At 49.6% G+C, this 20,689-nt stretch overlaps 7 protein-coding genes across 7 annotated transcripts; 6 read left to right on the forward strand and 1 right to left on the reverse strand.

The window, feature by feature from the left end:
- Window positions 1–754: 754 nt before the first annotated feature.
- TEF1_2 (translation elongation factor EF-1 alpha) lies at window positions 755–1,346 on the forward strand (the record flags this gene model as incomplete). Its single annotated transcript, XM_043284115.1, has 3 exons — window positions 755–800; window positions 974–1,096; window positions 1,150–1,346. 3 exons carry the CDS (start codon window positions 755–757, stop codon window positions 1,344–1,346), a joined length of 366 nt encoding a protein of 121 aa, XP_043141327.1.
- A 47-nt stretch (window positions 1,347–1,393) lies between these two features.
- On the forward strand, window positions 1,394–1,855 carry TEF1_3 (translation elongation factor EF-1 alpha; the record flags this gene model as incomplete). The annotated part of the gene is made up of 1 exon (XM_043284116.1): window positions 1,394–1,855. One exon carries the CDS (start codon window positions 1,394–1,396, stop codon window positions 1,853–1,855), a length of 462 nt encoding a protein of 153 aa, XP_043141328.1.
- Window positions 1,856–2,667: 812 nt separating this feature from the next.
- On the reverse strand, window positions 2,668–4,752 carry ACHE_80716A (protein serine/threonine kinase activating protein nimO; the record flags this gene model as incomplete). The annotated part of the gene is made up of 3 exons (XM_043284117.1): window positions 2,668–2,790; window positions 2,842–4,164; window positions 4,228–4,752. The coding sequence occupies 3 exons, from the start codon at window positions 4,750–4,752 to the stop codon at window positions 2,668–2,670; spliced, it is 1,971 nt and encodes a 656-aa protein (XP_043141329.1).
- A 4,580-nt stretch (window positions 4,753–9,332) lies between these two features.
- Window positions 9,333–11,395, forward strand: ACHE_80717S (aminopeptidase P family protein; the record flags this gene model as incomplete). The annotated part of the gene is made up of 11 exons (XM_043284118.1): window positions 9,333–9,546; window positions 9,603–9,767; window positions 9,827–9,859; window positions 9,918–10,045; window positions 10,103–10,495; window positions 10,546–10,589; window positions 10,640–10,673; window positions 10,731–10,952; window positions 11,016–11,134; window positions 11,189–11,315; window positions 11,366–11,395. 11 exons carry the CDS (start codon window positions 9,333–9,335, stop codon window positions 11,393–11,395), a joined length of 1,509 nt encoding a protein of 502 aa, XP_043141330.1.
- Window positions 11,396–11,790: 395 nt separating this feature from the next.
- ACHE_80718S (SIR2 family NAD-dependent protein deacylase) lies at window positions 11,791–12,817 on the forward strand (the record flags this gene model as incomplete). Its single annotated transcript, XM_043284120.1, has 2 exons — window positions 11,791–12,121; window positions 12,177–12,817. 2 exons carry the CDS (start codon window positions 11,791–11,793, stop codon window positions 12,815–12,817), a joined length of 972 nt encoding a protein of 323 aa, XP_043141331.1.
- A 632-nt stretch (window positions 12,818–13,449) lies between these two features.
- On the forward strand, window positions 13,450–16,949 carry ACHE_80719S (putative SNF2 family helicase/ATPase; the record flags this gene model as incomplete). The annotated part of the gene is made up of 2 exons (XM_043284121.1): window positions 13,450–16,506; window positions 16,560–16,949. The coding sequence occupies 2 exons, from the start codon at window positions 13,450–13,452 to the stop codon at window positions 16,947–16,949; spliced, it is 3,447 nt and encodes a 1,148-aa protein (XP_043141332.1).
- A 1,654-nt stretch (window positions 16,950–18,603) lies between these two features.
- ACHE_80720S (uncharacterized protein) lies at window positions 18,604–20,671 on the forward strand (the record flags this gene model as incomplete). The annotated part of the gene is made up of 8 exons (XM_043284122.1): window positions 18,604–18,646; window positions 18,710–18,832; window positions 18,880–18,991; window positions 19,041–19,245; window positions 19,298–19,453; window positions 19,501–19,955; window positions 20,008–20,037; window positions 20,086–20,671. 8 exons carry the CDS (start codon window positions 18,604–18,606, stop codon window positions 20,669–20,671), a joined length of 1,710 nt encoding a protein of 569 aa, XP_043141333.1.
- Between the last annotated feature and the right edge of the window lie 18 nt (window positions 20,672–20,689).

The following is a 20,689-nucleotide window of genomic DNA, read 5'->3' on the forward strand; positions in this document are numbered from 1 at the left end:
TCATTGTATATCAAGTCAACTTGATGTATGAATATGGTGCAACAAGCACGGATGGAAGAAACGGTCAAACTAACTTAGAAAAGACAGCTGGCGGTGAAACTGGGCCAAACGAGTGCCCGGCTCTTTTAGTCTGAGCAAGCCACCAAGGACGACCCCGGAGGCCGAAGCTGACTTGCGTGCACCATGGCATTTAGCAACTGCCCTGATATGACACTACCTACTGGTATTGAACGAAGAATATCCCTGGGGTATGACCAACAATTAAATGTTACCATGCGTCTAATCGTACCCACGAGTCTGGCTCTCGATATCAGCACGGGTAATCAGACTTGAAGAATCCACCAAGGACTGCACACCAGCCGGTAATAGGTTGGTCTCTTTCCTCGAAGTGGTCCCCAGCTGAAGCATTGCCAGCCACATGACCTGGAAGATCGCCACTTACGCACAGAGTACATGGCGAAGTATCTTGGACTGTTATTTGGTGTTCGAGAGGACTGAAGACTGGTGGGGTAGGTCTACCCAACTGTAGTTTGTATCGTTGTTAAAATGAAGATTGTTTCCTTTTCTCAAGTTCTGTTTTGCTTGCACCGTACTTGATAAGTCTAGTGTGTCCTCTTGATCACCAGTAAACTATCAGTAAACCATCAGTAAACCATCAGAATTTCACAATGGGGTGAAGAGACATTGCAAACCCGATTATCGTACAATATCCAGTCTGCTAATCCTTCAACTACACAGCAAGGACCATATCAAAATGGCCATCCTCGGTCATGATGATTTCGGAGAGTCAACCGTCGCTGGTAGACATACCTACCCTATCGTCCCTGCTATACTCTAATAGATCTGGAACAGGCCACATGATGTTCCAATTCGGTGCCGTCGACAGCGATACAATGGACGATCTTGAAAATGTATGCCCGTACCGCCCTAGCCATTTAGGGCATTTGCAAGATGGCTTAAGCTGCCAACGCAGGATGGGAATCTTCCAAATACGCTTGGATTCTCGATAACCTCGAAACTGAGCGCGACAGTGGTGATACAACCGATGTTTCTCTCGAGAAGTTCGAGACTGATGAGAATGTGGTCACTCTCATTGGTATGTATCCAGTTCCCCAGGTTGGCCAAACGGCTTTTGCTAATGCCCTACAGATTGCCCTGGTCGCCGCGCGTACACGAAAAACATGATCGCTGGCGCTGTAGCGGCGGACTGCGCTCTTCTTGTCATTTCTGCCGCGGAGGGCGAGTTCGAGACCGGTATGCGGACAAACCATGGTCAAATGCGCGAGCAAGCGTTGCTGGCTTTCGCACTTGGCATTAAGAGAATAATCGTGGCGTCACCAAGATGAATACCTGTGGCTGGAGGGAACGCGGGTACAATGAGATTGTCGACGATATGAATTATGTGCGAATCCCGGGCAAGAAAACCTCTGGTTCCTTCCGACTGCCTATTAAGAATGTCTACAATATCCCCGTTGTAGAGGGCAGCTGCTGGCTGGGTATGTACGCGACCCTGGCCCCGAGCAACATCCCCGCGCAAGTGCAGTCCATCAAACAACATCACGACGACATGGACGAGTGCACCGACGGCGACGCCTTCAACATCCGCCGCGGCAAGGTCGTCAGCGACTCTGACGACCCCGCAAGCAACTGCTCCTCTTTCACCGCGCAGGTCATCATCACCAATCACCCTGGCTGGATCAAATCCGGGTATACGCCCAGCGTGCACTGCGGCACCGGGCATGTGCCGTGCAGATTCGACATCCTGCACGTGCTGGACAGGCGGACGGGCCGTGTACACCACGGCAGGGAGGATGTGAAGCTTGGTGATGCTGCTATGGTCCGGATGACGCCGTAAAATCCCTTCAGTGTTGAGGCTTTTAGAGGTCACCCGGCGCTTGGGAGGGTGGTTGTGCGGGACTTGGAGCAGACTGTTGCTGTTGAGACTGCAGTCTGTTGAGAGGATGTAGGTAAGTTGGGGGTTGAATCTGTTTAATACATGCTGTCTTCTAGAATAGAACTCTGTTACTGCGTACACTTGTATTGACTAACCTATGCTAATCGAAGCCCTTGTTTTAAACCATACAACTAGCCACCTCGACAATGCAACCCCACCATAGCCACCATCCGTGTAAAGAAAATATATAAAGGAAAAAAAGGGAAAAGAATGTGAAAAGGAATCACAGGGCTAGACCCATCCCTGTATGTCTGACCAAAAAAAGAGAAAAAAGAAAAGAAAAAGCTCCTCCCCAGGTCCTTCCGGGTATGTATGCCAATTGAAAACAATGCATTGGATAATGTAACATGACCGTCAAGCCAGCAGCCACCCCATTGCGGCTCAACGGTTGAAGAAACAAAACAAGACAAATGATATTCTGAAGACACCGGCTTCGTAAGATGCAAAGGTGAATATCAAATATGAATCAACAAAAATGCTGTCGAATAAAGAAATGAAGCATGACGGGAGGATTAAACCTGGTCCACGTCTCGAGATATGCCGGTCCAAATAATGATGGAGGGCCCTGATGCATGCCACTGAGAATGCACGATGTCGTCCCGTCGGAGTTGCGCCAAAATGCCATCATCGGGATTGAGGGGACACGGCTGTCAAACGGAACGGGATATCGCTATGGGTAGTTCGTAAGATATTCGTGGATAAAAGGTGCGAGCTTAAATGTGCTCGTGCATATATTCTTCCTTTAGCGGCCTGTCTAACTCGAACAACAAGTCATCAAGTTCAACCCAGTTGGACGTGGTCAGCGCAAATCTGCGGTGTTTCCGCGTTTGAGTGTGCTAAAGAGAGTCAATAACAAGTCCTGATATGCTGTCCACTGCAAGGCTTACCTTCTCAAAGTCATCAAACTTGTCTCTGCAGTTTTCACAGTACCCTGGCTTCGGATCCCTTGGCCTCTCCTTCTTTTGGATACTATCCTTTCGATCCTGAGATTGTTTCTTTACCGCTTCAGACTGGGTCGTGTCGGGCTTTTCTTGCGGGTTTGCTTTCCCTGGTCGCTGGCTCTGGTTGATCTTCCATGATGCGGGATCCGCAGCACCGTGAGAAACTGCACCAGAAAGTCCGTTGCCCTTCTCGAGTACTTTTCTCTTCAGCTCGTGGACTTCCTTGCTCAGCCCGGCCTTCGCCCCAGGCGCAGCAGCAGTAGAAGACACCATTTGGGACCGGATAGCGGAAGTAATATTCGATGGCTGCATGCCAGAGGCCGCAGGTTCACGGCCAAGGAAAAACGGTCCGTTGCGCGGCATTTGCGGGGGATTAAAACTTTCTGAGCTCTTTCTCGGAGGTGAACCTGGCCTTGGTGGCACCATATCCCGCATTTCTGGTTGGTGTGGAGGAGCAGCTTCTTGCTCGTTCCTAGGCTTGTGTTCATTGCTAGTGACACCATCAGCAGGTTCTTGTGAAACAGTGTCTTCCCGGACAGCAAACTCCTGGTCTCTGTTTCCCTGAACAGGAGCTGGCTTGGGAGCCACCTTCTTTTCCTTTGCCTGTTGACGTATCCGTTGCCGATCCATCTCCTTCTTTGTCGGAGGCTCATCAATAAAGGGACACTTTCCTAGTGGTGCGCTTCGGAATTGTGGCCAGATACCATCCTGCCGCCGTGCTGCCTTGGGGTATTCCCGAACCATTACCGGACGCGTCTTTTCGTTCATATCATGAACGTAGATAAAAGGACCTTTGAACATCACAAGCTCCTTTAACGAGGATAGATGATCCCGATCTGAAGGCCCGTTAACAAGTTCATTCCGGAGGACTTGCGAGAGATCATTTTCTCGTCCTCGGGTGTGACCCCCACCAGGGCCGTTGTTACGGTTCGAAGGATCATGGCCACTAATATCCGGATCGTTGATAGTGGCAATCATACGCTGCAGTTTTTCGAGAGCCCATATTTTCATTCCCATCTGGCGAGCTCTGTGCAGAACATCCATGTTCATCTGCTCGCGTCGCGCATCATTCTTAAGGGAGGTATGAACATGCATCTCAGGAATTCTCTCGAGGAGGGATGGATTTACCGTTTGCAAAGAGCCATCACCACAAGAAGTGTGGTCCACGGAGGCTCTGCTAGTTTCTGGGGGATTGACTGCGTGTTCCGGAGGGATTGGACGAGAGGTTACGACGTGGGTTACTAGACGCGAGAAGAATTTCTCTTCGCGCTGTGGCCATTAGTATTTATCCCACATCTCCAACCCAAATAGCATGACATATTCTCAACTTACCGCTCCCAATGCATTGACCTGCCTCGAGCATCGTCCCCGAACATCTTCAGGGATGCTGTCGAAGTAGAAAACAAAGGTCGGGAAGGCTTTCCGGTAATGTCTCTGCCACTGACGGATTGTATCAAGAGTCTCCGCGGATGGCTTCTCATTCCTGACTGGCTTCGTAGCCGTCTGTCGATCTTTTTCTCGTGCAGCATACAACTTCCGCTCGAACGCGCTTGGTTGGGCATTATTCGACCGACGCGAAAAAATCCTCGAGTCTCCCGGTTGTTGATGAGCCGTGGACCTCGCCCGCGATGGAGACCGTACATCCTGCTCCACACCATCAATCACTTGCTTCTTTGGGGGTGGTTGTCCGTAAGGAATCTCGAGTTGTGTGCTGGCGGTCCTCGACCGTTTAGCAGGAACCGTACCACCCATACGGAGTGGGGAATTGGTGGCATTGGGGACGTTTGCGAGAGGAGGTCGGCGTGTGGACATGTTGAGGGTCGTCTGCGGTGAAGGAGGTATAGATATTGCTGCCATGGGAGGGTAACGATACGCGATGCTCAGGAGGGACTGAGATTCGTAACGAGAGTAGCGTTATAAACGGTTGGTCTGAGCTGAGCACGCGACGTGCTACACGTCTAGCAGACAAGAGACAGGCTTGCTAGAGAATTAGAGGGCCATGATACACGTTGTGGGATAAGAAGAGGAGTAAGAAAATAAGGCCGCGGAAAAGGGAGAGACAGGAGAGAGCCGGTTGTATCCTTCTCTCCCAGCCAAATTCGAGCGTGTCGTGGTAAACAGACAGTCTCTCAGTCTGCTTTGCTCTTAAGGGTAACTTGGGAAGAGAAACAGTCGAGGTCAAAGAGAGAAAAGACTAAAGCGTGTAAGAACGCAGTGTGGAGCCCGGAGCGGGTTTGTTTTGGGGCCGTCCGGACGACGGAGGAATACACACACAACACTCTTACATACACACACCGCGAAGCATGAGAGCATTCTTTTCAATGGCCGGGGACGCGCCTATTATGTATTAATGCTTTATTATATCTCACTTTATTGTCGTTTTTGTCTAATTTATATGTGTGAATTGAATTGGCTGTTCTTACAATGTTACAGTATTGAACCACGCGTCGCCGTATACTTACTTGTACGGTGACCGCCGCATTGACACCTTAACAGGCATACGCAATGTTAAAGTCCTTACTACGACAACAGTTCTTTGCATTGACAGAGTACTGCACTACTGATGATGTCCCGGAACGAACCTAATTTGGATACTGCGTCCGTGTGCTTAGCAGATTTACTCTGATTGACCTCTTACCGTCTGCTCTTAACAAGGAAGCACGGGCCTGTTGACATCATCGACTTGAGACCAACCTTCACCAGGATGGATGGACTGGCCAAGCACTAATCAAGCTCCTCGTGGTCTTGAAACGGCCAAAATCGATCAACGCGAACAAGATCCTCTTCATATTACGCTTCAGCTATCCACTCTTTCTTGAGCTGCCGGTTCACCTCCATGACGCCCTCATAAGATTTGTTGCTGACCCATCCATCTTGCCCGGGTCGCACAAGACAGACCGCCAATGCTCAAGTAGAATCGTTGCCTTACTCCCATTCCCATTCTCCTCAACCTGATAGAACTCCTCCGCGTTCTTTGTATAAGTCGGACTGGACACTGAATACTCTGCCCCGTGTCCCCGTCCACAAGCTGATTCAAATGATCCACAAGTCTGAGAAGTTCTCCCTTCAACGTGATGATGTTGCCGTTCTGTTGCCGGCCAGCTCTGTCTACTGCATGTTGACGGAGGGCCAAGAGCGGATACCGGAGTGTGGCAAGATGTGCGTCGTTGTCTTTGCCGTTGAAAAACCATGTATGGCCAGAATAGTATCCTCCGGCGGTGGAGTTCATCGGCGTGAGACTTCTCTTCCGGCCCTAAGGACTCATAATCCTCTGGAAGTGATGGTTTATTAAGGTCCTTTGGTGGCTCGGAATCAGAATTTTCGAATAGAGGTGGGTTACCAGCAGTGAGCAGCAGCGGAAGGATGGAAGAATGTTGCCAGTCAATGATACATGATATCTCACAATCCTCCGTTATGAAAATGTTGAACTAGCTAAGATCTGTGCCTGCTCAGTATTGCATCATCGCAAGGGAGGCGTTGCCAATGGCTTACCTGGATGGCGCATGGTAGGCTTACTCGGGGGACTTCCACGGTTTTCGGGTAGGATGTAAGGCGACAGATGTATACTTTCGCAATAGATCAGTATAAACTGTAGGAGAGATTTCCTTTTTCAATATGGTGTTATGAGGGAATTCGTTCAACAGCGGTTTTCCGAATCTGTACGAGAATCAAGATCATGAGGGCCAATAACATTGCTGAACTCGTTCGTAGAAAAAGATTGAAGACTATGGAGTTGTATCTAATAGCTGCATTAGTACACCTGTAGACTCTGTCCTGCCATACTTGTACTTGAATTGGGTCACATTTAGTGAGGCATGGTTAGTAGGTGACCAAGTCTGTATCATATTAAAATTCGGGTGTAACTCTGAGGAAGGAGAGCAGGACCACACATGTCTTTTTGGTTGGAACCAAGAACGTGGGCAAGAATGCCTATAACCTCAAACCTGAAAGGTGGACGACAGAGGCTACAAGGCTGTAAGGGTAGACCAAGGCAGTTTCCCCTAGGATACCATATTAAAGAGGATACTATTCGTTGCCTATTCTGCCAACCCACCGCGCCGAATTAAAGTCTTCACGGTAGAGGGAATTCCATATGTTTGCTTCGTTTATTTATATTAGCCTCAGGTGCTGGCCAGGCAGCTCCGTCGTATATTCCGCAGGATCTCACACCAAGATTCAAAATAGCTACTTTTGAGCGGGCCGTTTATATGCTACTTTCCTATATTGGCAGGTCTTCTTCTTTCTTTCTCTATCGAATCCTTCCTGTATATAGTTAGATAATAACTTTGGCCAGAAAATCAGGGAGTTGGCACAAAATGGTATTCATGCCATTGATACAATGAATTTCCTATCTACACCAAAATTCATGCTCGTGCATTCTATAAGGCCAATATATTGAGTGGATTTGCAGCTGCTGATTTTATTCCATTCGAGGTGAAGAACCGAAATAGAGGAGGCGGAGGAGGTTTTGCTAGGGATTTATATATCTCCAATCGCTTTCTGGTCTTCTGATCTACGTAGACGATCGTTCCAAATCCCTGCTTTCGGCTGCAGCCACCCGATATTTTGTCATGATAACAAACAGAAGTAGCTGGCGGTTCAATACGTATGTAGATGGATAGAATAGCTATCCAAGGGTGCAGGCAATATGTAGTACTAGTTATGACATATTCGTACCCTAAGAGAGCTGCGCACTAGCCGGATCGGGCAAGTCCGCAGATGCCTTGATAATCTACTCAACCTCATTTACCCAGAACTCCGCAAATATTGGCCACTTCTCTAGCGCCATGAGTGATCCTAACACAGTGACCTACGAGACTCTGCTATCAATCCTGGCCAGCTACACCTGGAGCTATGACTCGGAATTTTCCATCCAAATTACCTTCAGCGAAGACGGCGGCACAGGCAGTACGGCTGTGCGGCTACACGCAGTTCTGTGGCCAGGAGCTGCCGTCCAACGCAATTCAGAATCATTTCTATGCCAATTGCTTGATTATGTGAACTACAAGCTTACTGTACTGTTGCAACGCCTTGATGGACCAGATAGTTTGACAAGAGATGGTTGACTATAGGATAGACTAGAAGTAGCTAAATTGGAGTTGGATAGTCTCTTACCAAAATTCATCCAACAATAGTATATCATCACAATGGAATTTGCGCGTAGTTTGGTTTTTTCTGGCTGTCATATGCTATGGTGGTGTTATATAGGATTTCTTTACGACAGAAGACCGTCAAATAGAGATGATGGTGTTGAATAAAGGTTAGCGGTAGATCGACAATAGGCTGTTCGACATTTGTAAGTGTTAGGACAGTATCGCTTCCCTTTGTTGATGATCTCTAACGTGGCCAAGGACTCTGTTTGATGATTATGCATGGCCATGCCAGGATCCTCTGATCCTCTTGACAGATAGAGCTCGACCGAGTTTATGATGGGGACCTATAGTGCAAAGCATGACATCTACGGTCAACTGCATTTTCATTTCAAAAGCACACTCTTCAAGTTCTGTCAGAAGATAGCAATGCTCAATTTGAGTATTCATCTGTTCCAGATGGACATCGAAGACTTAGCTGGCGGAAACTTTCGTCCATATAGGAACGAAGTTTATGATCGTGACCGGATTGAGGTGAGATTTCCCGATTTCAAATGCCGCTGTTATCTGAGAAATCAATCGGTTTCTAACATCGCCGATTGAACATATCCGGGTCCTAAGAAAATGTTTGCACAATTTTCCTTTATTATAAAGGACCATGACCAAAACTCTCATGCCACATTATTGACTCTCTTTCTGAATGCTACAGTTGAGATGACGACCATTTTTGATGCGATGGCCTGCTATGCAGACACCATGAGGGCGGCAAAGTAGTTCATGCCAGCCAGTCCGGGAAGTATGAAACAAGCGGATGCAGACTTTGTGATGTTGATGCGAGCACTTTTGTTCACAGACAACGATACCCTATTTGACAGGTTTCTGGCGAATGCTAAGTTGGAAGAGTTTGCGTATGGCTTACACTTGGCAATCAAGGAAAAGCATACAGTCGTAGCGAAATGGCCATTGTGTTTGGGAAGTAGTCCAACACAGCGAGAATTTGATTTGGCTAATCAATCCGGACATCAAGGATCAGAGAGATACGTGGAGTGGCGCAGAACTTGACTCTGGCCTTATTGGAGATTTCTATTTATTGATATTCCATATTGAGAGAATGCAATTTAGCTGCAACAATATATGAATATGCTTAGTCGATACATATAGGTAGCCTTGTATGTAAATTATAGCCCTCCAATGCCGTCGCCCAAAAAGGAAGTCTTATTGGATCAACCATGATTGGTCGACTGCGGGGCCCACCGGAGCTTTCCGCCGATTCGGGTCCGGCGTTAATGTTGGAGCGCATCTGGATTGACCAAGACAAAATCACCGAGTGTGCGACCCCCCACGAGCATGTCGCCATGCAAATATTTGCTTCGCCAATGGCTCCGCTACTCCCCTCATCCTTTTATTAGTACCTTGAGAACATGTCGTCCTCTGGTGCAGCGCCCTGGAATCAGTCGATTGGCCTCTCGGCGGACATACGCTTCCTCGATTTCCGCGGCAGACCTTAAATTCGGACAACCATTGCACGAGACGCATCCCCATATACTGAGTCCGGGAGAATGTGTGTATAGCTTCTATCTGGCAATGGACATGCTTTGGTTATTGACATTGGGCCAGTGACTCCCGGAATCACAGCACTTGAGTACGCCCAACGTCGCTCCAAACTCGCGAACAAGCTCCCACAGAATGCGATTGCTGTGCTAGCGGCTTCGGAGGTCAAATATCGCGCAGCGGGTATTTTCAATGAGTACCGTCAAGATTCCAATTTCTTCTATCTCACGGGTATGTCAATGATATCGAGAAGCAGGGCAGACAGCATACTGATCCATTGCTCCGAATAGGTTTTAACGAACCCAACGCCTTGGCCATTATCGGTAAGCACTCGCGAAGAACGAATCGAATGTTTGAATACGAGAACTTATACGGTTGCAGCGAATGATGGGTCTGGCGACAATCACATTTTCCACCTCTACGTTCGGGAAAAGGATCCCAAAGCTGAACTGTGGGATGGAGCTCGGTCCGGCACGCGGGCTGCTATAGATGTATTCAACGCGGATGAAGTGAGATACGGCTGTTCCCCAAGACCAAAACGACTGTAGCTGACTGGTGCTTCGCAGTCGGGTGACATCGATCGCATTGGGGACATTTTACCAAACATCGTGTCCGGAGCCTCTGCAATTTACACGGATATTCCCGCCTTTGACCCCGGGAGGTCCAGTCTGCACAAGTACCTTTATGGCCCCACTACGACGTCCGAGAAGCTCAAGAAATGCGTCGACTATAGCAAGGTCAGACCATTGCGGCCACTTCTCAATGACATGAAGGTCTTCAAGAGCGAGGATGAGGTTGTCCATATGCGTCGACTTGGTCAGGCCGCTGGAAGAGCCTTTACGGAGTCTATGAGCCACGAATTCAATATGGAGAAAGATTTGGCTTCCTTCCTGGAATACAAGCTCAAGGCCAATGGCTGCGACACTAGCGCATTTGTTCCCGTTGTCGCTGGCGGACCTGTAAGCGGTCCATTCTTGTTCGTGCGCGGATGGAATACTAACAGTAGCAGAATGCACTTAGCATCCATTATACCAGAAATGATGATATCCTGAAGTATGACTCCTTGGCTACCAGCAAATGATCCAAACTGACATTGTTACCAGCGACGGAGATTTGGTCCTCACGGACGGAGGCGGAGTGCGTAATCCTTATTGAGAAAAAAGAGAAACAATTGATCGTACTAACGAAAGATAGGAATGGGGGACATATATCTGCGACATTACGAGGACATGGCCAGTCAATGGCAAATTCTCTGGGCCTCAGCGTGATCTGTATACTGCGGTGCTTAATGTGCACCGCAGCTGTCTTGCTCTTTGCCGGGAGAGCGCAATGGTCTCTCTGGATAGACTGCACACTATCGCTGAAAACGGTCTGAAAGACCAACTTCAGCAGCTTGGATTTGATGTGTCTGGAAACGTAGGTTTTGATCTCTTGTTACCTAGGCGTTTCGTGATAATACTAACCATTGAAATCCATCAGGCTATGAACATTTTGTTCCCACACCACGTTGGACATTATATTGGATTGGATGTCCACGACTGCCCTGGATATTCGAGGAGCTATGCCCTCAAAGCAGGCCAGTGCATCACTGTTGAACCGTAAGCTTACCCTTCCCCGCCCGGCCATAGGCCTTATACTCACGTCTACCACAGCGGTATCTACGTTCCGGATAGCGATAGATGGCCGGCAAAGTTCCGAGGCATTGGCATCAGAATCGAAGACAGCGTGTGTGTTGGTGATGACCATCCCATTGTCTTGACTCCAGAAGCAGTTAAAGAGGTATGTTTGCTTGTCCATGGTCGTAGGCTGTACTTACTGACGTGATTTAGGTCGATGACATTGAAGCCCTGCGAGTATAGACCGCATGTAGAATACTTAGCAGATACCCTACGTATATGAATGTACAAAATAAAGACATATCATGAATTCTAGAAATCCGTACATCTTCCCGGAGACACTGATACGGATCGTTCACCATTCGGCTGCCAACGCGGTACAACCCAATTGGCCAAGAGCGGGGTAGTACGGTCAGCTTATTGTTTGAATACGAGATATGCGTCTTAGAAAGGAATCGTGTGAGAACAAAGAACTCGCAGTGTGTTGTTTGGTATAACGTCACCAATTGACGGATAAATATCGAAAGCGGAGTTGGAGTCATCGCGCTGACTCTTCTCCAACTCATTGGAATCATAAACCTTCCAATCTTTACACATATCCCCAGCCATTGACGGTATAGAACAGAAGTTTGCCCGCCATGGCTTCTTCAGCAATCCCAGCAGCCGACATCCAGTCCTTCACAACATACCTGAAAGGATGCAAGCGAGTCATGGCCCTCCTGGGTGCAGGAATCTCAGCCTCGTCTGGCCTTCCCACCTTCCGAGGCGCAGGAGGACTGTGGCGATCCTATGATGCGACGGATTTGGCGACACCGGAAGCTTTCGAAGCTAATCCCGACTTGGTGTGGCAGTTTTATGGGTTTAGGAGGCATATGGCTCTCAAGGCGAAGCCGAACCGCGCACATTACGCACTGGCTGATCTGGCGAGGAAGAATAAGGACTTCATTACTTTGTCGCAGAATGTTGATGGTGTGTTTGGAGAGATTTCCTGGCGATTAACTATTGCTAATGGGTGATTTACCAGGATTGTCGCAACGAGCGAACCACCCACCGGAACAGCTACACCTCCTCCATGGCTCCCTCTTTACGATAAAATGCACCTCCTTCTACTGCAACTACGTCTCCGATGACGACTTCACAGACCCCATCGTCCCTGCCCTCGCAATCCCCAAAGATAGACAAGAACCCATCCCCTCCACAGAAGACAAAACCGGCGTACAAGCAGCCCAGGCATTACAAAACGCCCTAGGCCTCGAAGACTCTGACGGCGAGCTCGACATCTCCGATGAACAAGTCCCACTCCCCGCATTACCAATCGAAGTACTCCCGCACTGCCCGAGGTGCAAAAAAGGCCTCCTCCGCCCCGGTGTGGTATGGTTCGGCGAACCTTTGCCGACGCAAACTCTCGCTGAGGTGGATAGATTTCTGAAGGCGGGGCCTGTCGATCTTATTCTGGTTATCGGGACTAGTTCGAAGGTTTATCCGGCGGCGGGGTATGTAGATGAGGCTCGGGCGAAGGGCGCCCGGGTTGCGGTTGTTAATATGGATAGTAATGATGTTGGGAGGTCGGGGCTGAAGAAGGGTGATTGGCTTTTTCAGGGCGATGCGGGCGTTATTGTTCCAGAGATTTTGGGGTTTGAGGATAGCGTTGAATTGGCGCAGTGATCAGGGCATTAAAGTGGATCTAGGGTAATTTAGGGTAATAGCCTATTGGGATTGTGATACGATCTTTCAGAACTATACAGAAGAATTGGTTTTGGGTTTGTTCTTTGTATCTCTAGAGTACTCGTATAGAATAATCTGGCAATGCAACCTTTCAGCCTCAGGCAGACACGGTTGCCAGGGCAAAGCTCCCCCGCCCAAACAAAGCGAAAGACTCGACCAGATCCGGACTTTTCCAGCAACACGACGGACACGACACGACACGACATTCTACAGTTCGACACTTTTGCCATAATCGCTTAGTTAAATATGGCTGAGAGGTAGGTTTTCTCATTTCACATTCAGAGGTACGTACAGGCCTGAAATGACTATCCCTTGATGGGAGACGAAGAGTCGGATTTGGCATGCTGATGATTTGCCCCTCCTAGTTCGACGATAAAGATACGATAGATTCAACAACAGCAAAGACACACGAGACTAACTCGATTTACGAACCCATTCTTCGATTTACAGAGTTCCTGCAGAATCTCTGAAGGGATTGAAACCCCGCACATGCACCTTTTCCCTTGATCGATACAAAGTACCTTAACCCAAGCTATCACCCAAATCTACACGACAACACACCTTCAGCCACCATGGCGAAAGAAAGCGATGCACCTCAGTTGCCCCTGACGCCTCGAAAGGCAAACGAGCAGCCCCAGGGCCTATCGCAACACCCAGAATTCGGAAAACCCTCGCCTCTCCGCCCTGTTCACCACCAACGCCCAGCCCACCCCAGCAACCCCTTCAACATCCCGAAACCAAACCAGGCGAGACCGGAACATCATCGAGGCCCGCAACCGCAACCGCGGCCACAACCACAATACCCCGCATCGAGTCAGGGGTATCGTCCGCCTATGACGCCTGGTGCTGGCGTGGCTGCGACTCCAAGGCGCAACGAGTCTTTCGACCCGTTCAAACCTGTTAGACCTTCGGCTTATAATAACAATCGGTTCTCTCGTCCCGTTGACAGTGGTGCTTTTGAAATAAAGCGTCCCGAAAATGTCACCTTCGGTACCCCGCGGGCTCCGAAGACGTTTTTCACGTCGAAGCCGTCGGCGGTGAAAATGAACAATGCGTCGAAGAATCTTAAGAACTTCGTCGATTTGACAGGTGAGGGTGGTTTCACGCCCAGCGCGGGGTCGCGGAATAACGTTGGGTTCGGTTCGTATGGAGTAGACGACTACGTGGATACGGCGAAAGCGAACGAGAATATCCAGGCTCTGTTACAGGGTGCTTTCGATGACGAAGATGAAAAGCAACAAGCCAAGAAGAACAAGAAGAAGAATAAGAATAAGAAGAGGAAGCAGAAGCAGAAGCAGAAGGGGAATAAGAAGAAGCATGAAGACTCTCACGATGCTTCTCAGGATACTTCTCAGGGTGCTTCTGAGCTTGATGATTTGGCTGCTCAGCTGGAGGGTATCACTGTCAAGGAGCCTAAGTGTACAGATGACGACGAAGACGAGAAAAAGGCCAAGGCCGTCAAATCTCCAGCGATCAATAGTGACACTCAGGAGGCAAGCGATAATGAATCTGAACCGGAGGCCGACAAAGGCGCTACGGATACGGAAGATGATGCCAAAGAGGTAGTCTCCGATGAAGAGGAGGAAGAAGAAGAAGAAGAAGAAGAAGAAGAAGAAGAAGAAGAAGAAGAGGATGATGGAACTGTCGACGGCTTGAACGTCAAGCTTCTACCTCACCAGCGAGAGGGTGTGAGCTGGATGCGCGATAAAGAACTCGGCAGAGGCAAAGGAACGGCCCCCAAGGGTGGCATCCTCGCAGATGACATGGGTCTCGGAAAGACAGTTCAAACCATTGCCTTGTTGCTCACCAATACCAAACCTGACAGTGGAAAGGTCCGAAAGAATCATGATTCCGACGAAGAATCAGACGAGGAAGAGAAGCCCAGAAAACTGCCCCCTGGCCTGAGCAAGTCGACGCTTGTTGTCGCCCCGTTGGCACTCATCAAGCAATGGGAGGGCGAAATCGCAGCTAAGGTCGAGAATACTCACAAGCTTCGCGTTTGCGTCTACCACGGCAATACCCGAGCCAAGGCAACCGATAACTTGGAAGACTACGACGTGGTCATCACCACCTACGGCACCCTGACTTCCGAGCATGGCAAGGGCGGGAAATCGGGCATCTTCTCCGTCTACTGGTATCGTATCATCCTCGACGAAGCCCACACCATCAAGAACCGAAACGCCAAGGCAACCCAAGCCGCATGCGCGCTGGATGCAGAGTACCGCTGGTGTCTCAGTGGAACGCCGATGCAGAACAACCTCGACGAACTGCAGAGTTTGATCAAGTTCCTCCGCATCAAGCCTTACAATGACCTAGCAGCCTGGAAGGAGCAGATTGGAAAGCCAATTGCCAACGGCCGCGGACAGCTTGCGATCGAACGCTTGCAGATCTTCCTGAAAGCGTTCATGAAGCGACGTACCAAGGACGTCCTCAAGCTCAACGATAACCTCAAGCCCGACGAGGATGGCAGTGAGAAGAAGCAAAAGCCCTCTGGCTTCCAGATCACCAAGCGAGAAGTCATCAAGGTGGCGACGGAGTTTATGCCGGGCGAGATGAACTTTTACAAACGTCTCGAACAACGCACCGAGAACAGCCTTGAGAAAATGATGGGCGACACTAAGCTCGACTACGCTGGCGCCTTGGTTTTGCTGCTGCGTCTTCGTCAGTCGTGCAACCATCCTGACTTGGTCAAGAGCGATCTTGCCAAGGACAAGGATATCTTGCTGCAGACTGGTCCTTCTGAGAAGAAATCGTCGCAAGGGAAGAATGACGATCTGGACAGTGTGGCTGATCTCTTTGGTGCGCTCAGTGTTGTCACGAAGAAGTGCGACGTTTGCCAAACGGAATTGAGCAAGGAAGAAGCCAGCAGTGGCATCAGCCGGTGCGGCGAGTGTGAGAACGATTTGAAAGCTACGCTTGGTGATAAAGAGATGAGCCATAAGAAGAAAAGGTCCAAGAAGGTAGACGTGGGGGATTTTACGGACTCGCCTTCTACCAGTCGCCAAGCTGCTCGTGCCCGTCGGAACAGAAAGATTGTCGTGGATAGCGATGATGAGGACGAGGAAGACGGCGATTGGGTAGTCCCTAAGGCCCAACGCGGGGTCAAGAACTTCGGAAAGGCTGGTGGTAGTGATGATGAAGATGCAGAGGGAGGCGGCGAATGGCTCGATTCAGAGGATTCTGACAGCGATGACGAAGGACCGGAATCACCTACCAAGAATCGCATGAGATCTGTCACTCCCCAGGTCCAGAGTTCCGAGTCAGAGTCCGAGGATGATATTTATCTTAGCGCGGGCGATGATGAGGATGACGACAAGAGAATCCTCCCGTCAACTAAGATTCGGCATCTCATGAAGATTCTATCGCGCGAAGCGCCAGATTTCAAGTTCATCGTGTTCTCGTGTTTCACGTCGATGCTGGACAAGATTGAGCCATTCCTAAACCGAGCGGGCATCGGATATGCACGATATGACGGTAGCATGAGGAACGACCATCGTGAGGCGAGTCTGAACAAGCTGCGCAACAACAGTGGAACGCGAGTCTTGCTATGCAGTTTGCGGGCTGGTGCGTTGGGATTGAACCTGACGGCGGCCAGTCGGGTTGTGATTCTGGAGCCGTTCTGGAACCCGGTAAGTCACAGCGACTTGTTTGTCATAAGTATATCATGCTAATATTTGTCCAGTTCGTGGAAGAACAAGCAATCGATCGAGTGCACCGCCTGAACCAAACGCTCGACGTGAAAATCTACAAGATGATCATCAAAGACACGGTCGAAGAACGGATTCTAGACCTGCAAGACCGCAAACGCGAGCTCGCCAACCTCACCATTGAAGGCAAGACCGCAGCAGCCAAGCTGACGATGACGGATATGATGGCGCTGTTTGGTCGGGATGCAGAGTCGCGGTATGCAGGGAGACAGGGGGACCTGGACCTGAAACAGCCGGGGGTGCTCATGCAGCCGACGGAAGAGACCGGTGGTATGCGGTCGAGTAGCACGCGGGACCGTGAGCGTCCGCAGAAGAAGCGGGTGCCTGCTCGTGAGGAAAACTCGGTGTATGGACGGCGGTGGTAGTTATTGGTGATTTTGTGTACTCTGTATTGATGAATCTCTGGCGTTTGGAATGTGATCAAGGATATACATATGGTTGGTCGGGTTTATTTTCAGGACGAGTTTAACGAATCGATTATCTGAACTACTACGAATTTGACAACCCAAGAATCTGGCGCACTGAGTCAGTGTATTTCCGTAGCACCCTAGCCAGTAAGTAAGTCGGGGGGAAAGCCAATTGGGTTTGCACTATGGACGAAGATCGGATTCGCGATGGAACGGCCAAGTGATGGATCAGAGAGTAGGATTAAGATCGGCTGAAGATGCAGACTAGTGCTATGTAGGAGGACAGCGTGGAAGGCAGGAGAGGATATAGATCATATTTGCGCCATGTTGCATGCATGGAGACGTTCTAGAAGGAATATGCGTTTGTATGAGCAGCACTACTTGTAGAGTATGCAGAGGAGTCGGGGGGGGTTTGTGGATAAGGGATGCTGAATTCGGTAGCTGATCCGGGATATTGGCTCTGCGGATGGAGTCCTCCGGTAGTTAATCTGGAGGAAGCTTAGTGGACTTATTCAGTTGTATTCAATGGCTACTCTGTATGGTATGGGGACATGGTTGTAGGGGAAGATGCACATGGCGGCCATGAGGAAGGATGGATCAGAGTGACAGATACAATGATACGCAAACATGCCTGCATATAACAGAAGGCGTTATTAACTATGTGCAGTCAAAATTTAGAGCAGAATATCGTCCAATACCTCCGAGGAGTTATACGAGGTCCTATGCAGTACTGGAGAATTGATAGTTCCACATCTCCTTTTCGTGGCTCCGCTGTCTCCCTATTATTATTGTATCACCACTAACTGAACTGCTCTTCAGGCTCAGCGGAAATCCCCCGATCTCGTCATTAGTCTCCTTAACCGTGGTTTACTTACTTTACTTGCTTTTGAATACGGAGTACTGGATAACTGGATAACTTTTGTTGCTTTTAGCACCGCTGGGCTATATTCTGTCACCGAGGAAAAGCTGCTTTAACTCGTGGCCCGTGTTGCTGCTCCGTCCGCCAACCGTTCTGGTTTAGGGGGTTGTCTACTCTCTCTCTCTCTCTCTTCTCTTTGGCTATCCTGTCCTTCTCACTCTCTTCTCTATCCTTATTCTACACTTTCATCTGTCTCTTTTGTTTCATTTCTCAACTAACGATTTAAATCGCTTCTCAATTCTCGCCCTTCTTGGCGTGGTAAGTTCATTATCTGCATCCCGCCGCGACTCCAAGAAACAGGCAGAAAAAGAAACAAGAAAGAAACTGCATTGTTCCTTCAGCCCCTCTCTTTATTATTATAATAAAACACACTAGACTTGCCCAGCTAACTTCAAACGGAGCAAAGAAGTTCTGCCATCGTTCTTTCATTCTTTCGACGTTCGGGGGTCTTGCTGGACGGGCCCATCCTATTTCTCTCCTTCGCTCTCCATGACATCTTTCGTCCTTTGTTGACCGATTTCGCCTCCATTAGTTCTCTCGCCTTTCTTTCTACTCTACCGTTCTCCCTACATCGTCGTCTCCCGAATCGCGACGGGAATCTCCGTGGACAACTCAGGGTCGTACAAAGTGGGATGCTGTCGGAGCACCTGCAGCTGATTTCTTCCCACTCGGATCTTTTTCACCTCTGCGCCAATGGGCAATTCGCAAGGGAAACAGGTGGCTAACACCAATGAGAGTGCGTTTGCCTGCTGGGATTTGCGACCGGTTATATCGAAATGCTGACGGATCTGCTCTGTAGTCAACCTCAATCAATTCCGTCTTCTGCGGGTGGTAGGAAAGGGTGCTTTTGGAAAGGTCCGCATCGTCGAGAAGAAAGATACCGGCTTGACATTTGCTCTCAAATACATTCGGAAAGAAGAGGGTGCGTTCTCGATGCTTTTCGTCGGTTTTTGATGCTAATAACCCCAGTGATCAAATCGGAAAGCGTACGGAATATTATTCGTGAACGTCGAATGCTCGAACACCTCAACCATCCATTCCTGTGCAACCTGCGATATAGTTTTCAGGATATCGAATATATGTGCGTCCCAGATTCCTCCCCCTCCCGATTCGCATGCTGATCTTCGAAGCTACATTGTGGTGGATTTGATGAACGGTGGTGACTTGCGGTTCCATATTTCGAGGAAATGCTTCACAGAGGATGCCATTCGGTTCTGGATTGCAGAGTTGGGCTGCGCGCTCAGATATATCCATTCCCAGGGTATTATTCATCGCGACGTCAAACCAGATAATGTCCTGTTAGACTCGGAGGGGCATGTTCACTTGGCAGATTTCGTACGTGACTGCATCTCTTGATAGAAAAAGGGATCACAGCTGACCTGTGTAGAACGTCGCATCGGATTTCAGACCTGGCAAACCTTTGACAAGCAAGTCGGGCACGCTGGCATATCTCGCTCCGGAAGTGTATGAGGGTGGCGGATACTATGCCGAAGTCGACTGGTGGTCTCTTGGAGTTTGCTTTTACGAATGCATCTACAGCAAGGTTCGCAGCTCCCTCATCATTTGGAGAACAAGGACTGACAGCAGCAGCGACCATTCGAGGGCCGTACTCAAGAGGCGCTTAGCGAGTCGATCAGAAAGATCCCGCCGAAATACTACGTCACCAACCCTGCAGTATCAGTACCATGTCTCCGAGCTATGGCGGCATTCTTAGAGAAGGATCGATCAAAGCGGATAGGCGCCATCAGCTTCGAAAGCTTCACCTCACATCCCTTCTTCGCCGAGTATGACTTCGACATGTTGGAACGGAAAGAATACCCGCCAGTGTTCAAGCCATCGAGTGAAAAGACCAATTTCGACGCGACGTACGATTTGGAAGAGTTGTTGTTGGAGGAGGCACCTCTGGAGGCTAGAGCGCGCCGGCAAAAGCCCCGCGCGGAGTTGCGCGAGGATGCGACGGCCAAGGAGATTCGGGAGGATGAATTACATCGTCTTATTGAGACTATGTTTGAGCCGTTCGATTACACGATGGTCACATATAGAGGGTGCGTTATTTGTCCTTTGTCTGTTTTATTTGTATATGCTGACCAGTCACAGCAATGCCGCCGAAGCAATTGCATCAGCACAGTAAGTTGCCTTCTGTCTGTTTAGAGTATGTCTACTAACATGGAATAGAAATCCAGAAGACTGTCTTCCACCGGCTCTTACTGGCCACGGTGCTACTCCTGGTGCTGGCGCTGCAAGCAACGCCTCGGTCCATTCGAGACAACTGTCTCAACCTGAATCCGCCCGAAACTCGCCACCCAACCGGAGCGAACTCACGCCATCTCATACCCACGCACACCCCGATAACACATCCCAAATTGGCGACGCCATTGAGCCCCAGAAGTCCGCCCTGAGCGGAGTTCCGCAAGCTTCGACCCCTCCTTCCTCCGTCCCCGCTCCGACTCAGGGCCAAGCCCAGGCTTTCCACCGTCCATTCCCTCCTCCAGCCGCTCGCGGACAAGGTGCCACGCGCAAGACGAGTAAAGGCGGCGGTGTCCAAATGGTGCTGGAAGAGTCCGGTAGCTGGAGTCAATTGGCGGACCAGAGCTCGACCCTCCCGGCGGAGGGATACGATGCAGCGGGGGGCAAGGGGAAGAACGCCAACAGTGGCATGCTGTCGTTCTTCAGCCGGAAGAAGGGCCGCGATAGGAGCCCTAAGCCTCAAGAGCCGGGTGTCCTGGGCAAAGAGGGTGCCCGGCAGATTATTAGTGGATAGATGTTCGCATCATCTACT

This window comes from Aspergillus chevalieri, chromosome 8 (assembly GCF_016861735.1).
Source record: "Aspergillus chevalieri M1 DNA, chromosome 8, nearly complete sequence".
NCBI lineage: Eukaryota > Fungi > Ascomycota > Eurotiomycetes > Eurotiales > Aspergillaceae > Aspergillus > Aspergillus chevalieri.